Genomic DNA, 6,548 nt, shown 5'->3' on the forward strand with positions numbered 1-6,548 from the left:
TCCACCACGCGCCGGACGTGACAAAACGGCTCCGCGCCCCCTCCTCCTCCCTCGCCCACCAAGTTCTCCGGCCCGGACACTGACCGGCCGCGCCCACGCCCAAACCGGCCGCGCCCCACACTCTTTTTCTTTCACACTCCTGGAGAGCTCAGTCCTGAACTCCTGATCCCCACCTCGCGGCGCCGTCGGGTCCGGCCATGGCGTACTCCAAGGGAGCTGGCGGCGGCGGGATGTCGGCGGTGGACGCCATCCTCGCGGAGGCGGCCGACCTGGTCGCGCTGGAGCAGATCGCCAGGCTCAACACCGCGCACCTAGCCGGCCTCGACGACTCGGCGCTCCCGTCCAGCCTCGAGTCCCGCTTCCGCAAGCTCAAGTCCCTCCCCACCGCCCCCGCGCCGCCCGCCAAGACACTGGGCCGGAGCGCCACCGCGCCGCCGCAGCGCCGCGACGATCCTCCCGCCGACCCGCTCCCGCAACCGCACGCGGACCCTCTCTCCCCCGCTCCGGTCGCCCCGGCGAGCCAGCAAAAGGAGCAGAGCCCTCCGCCGCAGCCGCAGTCTGATCCTCCTAAGAAGAGCGTCCCCGCGGTCCGAGAAGATGGCGAGGAGGAGGAGGACATGGAGCGGCTCTTCGGGGCAGGGCGCGGCCGGCCGACGCTGAGGGAGCGGAACAGGGGCAGGGACGAGGACGGCTCCCTGTCGCCGCCGCCGCCGCGCCAGGCGTGCTGCTTCCCCTTCTCGCCCAAGAAGGCCCCGCAGAGGGCCCCGGCGGCGAGGAGCAGGAAGGACCGCGTCGGAGGAGCGCCGGGCGACGACGTCCTCGGCATCGACGCCGGCGAGTGGGGCGACGAGAACAGGAGGATGGTCACGGAGCTCAAGGAGCAGCAGCGCAAGCTCAAGAAGGCGCTCGAGGAGCAGGTCAAGGTCAGCAGGGAGACGGCCAAGATGGCGCGGTGGGTCAAGCAGGCCTCCGCGCGCATGACGCACACGGACGCCATTGACGACCTGCTCAGCGACATCGACGACGACGACGACGAGCTCAAGTGAAGAGATTTCTGCTCTGCTTTCCTTGTGTTCCAAAGCTTCTGCTTCATCTTTTCGGAAAATTTCCCTGGCTTGGACACACAAACTATATATATGAAGATGTTTAGGTTGCAATGCATAGTAGTACTAGCTATATATGAGTTGGACTTCAGAAAGAGGGATATAAATTCTGCTGTTTTAGACGAAGAGAGGTGTATGGAAATGTTGGATCTTCTGTTCTTGTTTCTTATATTCTTACTACGAGTTATGTCTAAAATCACAAACCATAACCACCATTACATGCACCAAGGTACAGAACTTGACAAAGATATAATCTGCCTATTAGTAAATTCAGTACAAATACAAGTTGGGCGAGAGAATAATACTAGAGATTGCGGCACACAGACAAACACAGGGACAGTGACACTTAACCTAATTATTTGATCCTATTTCGAGTTCACAGCCTATTGGCGGAGGCAGAGGGAATGTAAAGTGAAGACAAAAAAAAGTAGCCCTATGAAAATGGTTACAGAGAATCATCTGAGTTGTCTACTTCCAAAGATGATTGTTTTCATAAGCTATCCTGATGATATACAAGTCAAAGCTCAGTACACCTAATATTCTGAAAACCACGATGCAGTGTGGTTCAGGAAGAGGGCAACGAATGGAATTTCAAACTTATGATACACTTCACCATCTTTTTCCTGTCCAGATCCCCGAAAGTCTCCTTTAACTGTTTCCTCGACTATGAAATCTGAACTCCAGTACAAAGGCAAGCACATATCAGGTGATCCTACGTCGTAAATGAAGGTAATAGCGATGGGCTGTTTGTTTGTTTGCATACCTGCATTGTGGAGCCAGAAATATGCAGGCGCCGGATGATTTGAACTTATGCTCGACCTCAGAGCTCCAGTCTAACTAAAACTGAGGAAGAATCACGGTTGTTCTGAATCTTGTGATTGCTGGCCCCATTATTACTCCACAACAAACGACCTCCATTGGAGAAAATGCCAGAGGGAGATTCTCCAGATTCCACGAAACACAGCACGTGGACTAGAACCTTTCTGTGTGAAAAGTAATTGCTGTCTCATGTTCTGCCATTTTAAAAAGGGCCAAAGTGTGAGAACCATACCTTCAAATATGAAATGGGTAGGTGATAAATGAACATCTGCACAACACTTATTATACTTCATAGAAGTTGAAGCCGTTCGAACACTTTTTGTTTCAATTCAAAGAAATCAGGAGCGCAGGAGCTCCTCAATTTGGAAGATAATATTAAGTTGAGGCCTAACCTTCCTTGTCCTAATCAAGGTACTATTTAAGTTGTTTTCATCTCATTCAGCATATCTAGATGTGCTTTAGCAAAACTGATAAGAAAATAACCACGTGACACATGTGGTAAGCAATCCAAACTATTCCCCCAAAAAACTTATATAAGAAAATAAAAAATATATAAAGGGGCAACTTCATGCGAAAGGACATCATAAGTGTTACGAGATTAGGAGAGCCGGAGAACCATTTATATGCAAATTTCAGAGTAAATACAATCAGCGCACTTACATTTTACTTTACAAGAGATCCATCAAGCATGTGCTAGCAAAGTAGGGGTTCTTGTAGTTATAGACATTAACATAAGAGCCACTTCAGAGCTGCTGGGGTTCCAATTTCAATAATCTGGCAAAGCATGCGTCAACCAATACATCCTTGAAAACCACAAGAAAACAGCTGCAAAAGTGCAAATGAAACACTTACATCCCATTTGTTCCAGTGTAACAGACGCATCATGCAACATTTCCCTAGCTTTTCTATCTGGGGTACAGCCAGCACGCTCCATTTCACTATATACTTCTGAAACCTGTTCAAGAAAATGAGAAAACTATTTCAAGCTCGTCAAATTATCCAGGCACGTAGATTTCTCTAATGGTTCAAAATCTCAATAGTATATATAATCATAATTGGCACCGTATCAAGAAAATTAAATCTTCATTAGCTAAGGAGAGAGTTGCAATTGCATGTCACCCAAAAAGAACTCTTCTATAGTTAAGAGTTAATAGCTGAAAAAATCCCATTGTTTTTACCAAGGTTTTCTGTCGGCAACAAAGCATATGGATATTTAAGCAACTGAAGTAATCAAAACTACAAATACAGCAGGCGGACCTTCTCATATCTTTTTACTCTCATGAAAGCCTTCATTAGAGTAGTGTAAGTGACAACATCTGGGCTCATACCCTGAGAAAGAATAAGCCATGGTAAGAGAGAGTGCGAAGAAAGTAAAATCATGGCACCCAAACAAGAACCAAAAAAATAACAGCATTCTCATTCAGGAGAAAGTACATACACTGTCCTTGATATGCTGAAATACAGCTAGTGCCTCCAAGTGCCTTCCAGCCGTACTAAAAGCATTGATTAACAAATTCAACATAACGAGATTTGGTTCAATTCCTTCTTCCTCCATCAATTGAAGAACACTTACAGTTTGTTCACACAAACCCTGAAATGGGAAAGCCAAAGCAATATGATGTGCACAAGAAGAAAAGGACAGACAGGAACTGATGGTTTTGAGATCAGCGAAAAGGCGACTAAACTGACAAAACTCAATATTCATGCAAAGTTTCAGTCAAAATAATTATTCATGCACAGTAGCAAGCTATGCCAAAGTACTCACTCACAGGCAACCCTGAATCAGCTAAATCGCTAAATTAGATGGAAAATAGTTCATGTAAATCAGCTCAAGGTAACACAAAATGCAAAATCTACCTAGCAAATATAGTTGCCTGTAATGGTACTGTAATTTCTCGATGTAACTTTCAGAGTTTCAAGTGCTAAGAGGCAGATATATATTGATGTTAACGGTACTAATTAAGCTTCTTTTGAAGGAGAAAACAACTACAATGGCTATATTTCAAGATTTTTATACTATTACAACCATATAGTAGCAAGTAATGCCAAACTACTCGCTCTTGGGGCATACTGTTTTGGATAAGCTAATGTACCACATGGCAAAAAAGAAGTTGCAAGTCGGCTCACTTATGTTTCTGCATAACACAAAATACAAAATCTACCCAACAGATGTAATTATTTGCCATGGCAATCTTATTGTTTGATGTAACCGATTTAAGCAGAAAAAAGTTGGACTTCCAGTGAATTATTTATAGCCGATCACTATTCTAGGACCAGAACTACGGTTTGTGTTATTAATTCTTCTGGAGACTTAACATCATTGTTTTGACAGGAAATCTTAGCATGCACTGGGAGATATTAAAGAACATATCATTCCACTATGAAATTGGTTTGCTCCATTTCCAGTGGCACTAACCTGTTGAGCATAAGCGTTCGCCAGGACGCAGAAGATACTAGGAGAAAGCTGCAGGTTTTCAGCTTTAAGAGCAGCTACACATTCCTGGGCATCGCGAGAGTGGCCATACTGACCGTAAATGTCAACCAAAACTGCATATATTGCACCACTCTCCTTGAACCCTCGATTCCTCATTTTATCAAACAGCTCTTTGAGCTCATCCCACTTCCCTTGCTCCCCCAGCCTGCTGATGATCGTAATGAAGATCTTCGGGTCCGGGTACATCCCTTCCTCCTGCATAGCAGCAAGGAATCGCAGGGCACGCTTCATGTTCCCAACCCGACAGTGCCATCGAATCAAAGCGTTCCACGTAGCGATGTCCGGCTTGATCCCCTCCCCACGCATTTTCTCAAACACCCTGCGCGCGTCGGCGAGCTGCCCGTACTTGCCGAACGTATCGATCAAGCCGTTGTAAATCTTGACGTCGAGCTCCACCCCGAGCTCCTGCATCTCCATGATGAGGTCGGTGGCCTTCTTCCACATGCCGCTGTCCCTGTAAAGCCGCACCAGCGTGCTGTACCCGGCGGTGCCCAGCCGGATCCCCCGGCGCTTCATCTCGCCGAGGACCCACCACGAGTCCTCGAGGCGGCCGGCGCGGGCGTAGGCGTCCAGCAGGAGCGTGTAGGTGCGCCGGTCCCGCGCGACCCCGTCGTCGGCCATCTGGAGGAGGAGGCGGTCGGCGAGGCGGAGGTGCGCCCGAGCGAGGAGGCCCTCGAGGAGCGCGTTGTAGTGCGCGGCGTCCGGGCGGAGCCCGAGGTGGCGCATCTCGAGGAGGAGCGCCTCCGCCTCGAGCGCGCGGCCGGCGCGGGCCAGCGCACGGATGAGGCGCGCGTAGGCGGCGGCGCTGGGGCGCATCCCGGCGGCCTGCATGTCCGCGAGGAGTTGGAGCGAGCGGGCGAGGTCGGACCCCGCGTGGGGCTGGATGGAGCGGTCGTAGGACTCCCACGGCCGCTCCCGGTGGTGGTCCGGCGCGGTCGAGCAGCAGGCGACGGCGATGGTGAAGCCGCGGCGTCCTAGAGTCAGACGCTGGAGGGGCGGAAGCTGCAGCGGTGGGTGAAGATGCCGGCGGACGAGGCAGCAGGCATCCATGGATATTGGAGCGCGCGCGTGTGCTCGCTCCCGCTGTGGTTGGGTTGGAGGCTTGGAGCCGACCGGGGAGACGAGTGTTTTTTCTTGAGAAATGGGAGAAGAGTAATGGACCGGGAATATTCCAAACACAACCTAGCCAAATGGGCCGGCACGGCCCGACCTGGGCTATACGTGCCAGGCACAGCACGGCCCACCCAGACACGCCATCTTTTTATTTTTGAGGCTGTATAACGATTCTTCATTCAAGCTAGTTCAAAGGAATCGTTGCAATTTCATGTGATTGAAGAAACCACACATGCCTTCCAACATCTAAAGACCAAGCAAATTTAGCTATGCTATCAGCCTCAAAGTTTTGAGACCTTTCCCCCGCAAAAAAAAAGAAGTCTTGAGACCTTTTCTTATACTCCAAAAAATCTAGTTTACTAGCATATGCGTTACGCTCCCTGGGAGCTCCTAGCCACCGCATTATGCGGCAAACAGACCTCCCTTCGCACAGGGCGCGCCGACTGGGACGGCCCATTTTGAGTTGAACAAACCAAGCTGTCTGGCGAAAAAAAATCGCAAAAACAATGCGTCGCGCGAGCTCGGATTCAAACTAGAGACATGCTGCTAGCATATGGGTCAGGCTAACCAGTCCACCTATTGACCATTGTTGATGAAACTAGCAGAGTGAACCATAAAGTACTACATTTAGTGGCGTAAACGGAACATTACTTAAAACCTTGCAGACAATGCTTCAAATTTAGAACACTTTAATTAAGTTAGGAATATTTTTTAACACACGCGAACGAATTTAAAATTTTCTCATCATCTTTTGAAAGCTATGATAAAATTTTCAACTTCCTGAACATTTTTCGTAAATGTGAATGTTTTTTGAATTTGTAAACAAAACTCAAAAAGTGGAACTTAGTTTGCAATTATAAACAATTTATTTAAAACATTAACATTTTTAAAATTTTCAAATCATTTTTGAGAACGTGAACATTTTTCAAAATTCCAGAACATGCTCTGAAAACATGAACATTTTTTGAATTGGTGAACAAAGTTTGAAAACGGGGACAACATTTTAGGTTCAGAACAAA

The 6,548-nt window shown here is 48.3% G+C and overlaps 2 protein-coding genes across 2 annotated transcripts; one reads left to right on the top strand and one right to left on the bottom strand.

Moving 5' to 3' along the window:
- LOC119331588 (translation initiation factor IF-2-like) lies at positions 1-1,290 on the top strand. The gene has a single exon (XM_037604751.1). The coding sequence runs from the start codon at positions 198-200 to the stop codon at positions 1,044-1,046; it is 849 nt and encodes a 282-aa protein (XP_037460648.1). The 5' UTR covers positions 1-197; the 3' UTR covers positions 1,047-1,290.
- Positions 1,291-1,442: 152 nt separating this feature from the next.
- LOC119331587 (pentatricopeptide repeat-containing protein CRP1, chloroplastic-like) lies at positions 1,443-5,528 on the bottom strand. The gene is made up of 7 exons (XM_037604750.1): positions 4,339-5,528; positions 3,361-3,513; positions 3,180-3,251; positions 2,775-2,877; positions 2,583-2,696; positions 1,867-2,116; positions 1,443-1,776 (listed from the first exon to the last, which is right to left on the bottom strand). Exons 1-5 carry the CDS (start codon positions 5,464-5,466, stop codon positions 2,689-2,691), a joined length of 1,464 nt encoding a protein of 487 aa, XP_037460647.1. The 5' UTR covers positions 5,467-5,528; the 3' UTR covers positions 1,443-1,776; positions 1,867-2,116; positions 2,583-2,688.
- Positions 5,529-6,548: the final 1,020 nt, after the last annotated feature.

The sequence above is a fragment of the Triticum dicoccoides genome, chromosome 7A, assembly GCF_002162155.2.
Source record: "Triticum dicoccoides isolate Atlit2015 ecotype Zavitan chromosome 7A, WEW_v2.0, whole genome shotgun sequence".
NCBI classification, from domain to species: domain Eukaryota; kingdom Viridiplantae; phylum Streptophyta; class Magnoliopsida; order Poales; family Poaceae; genus Triticum; species Triticum dicoccoides.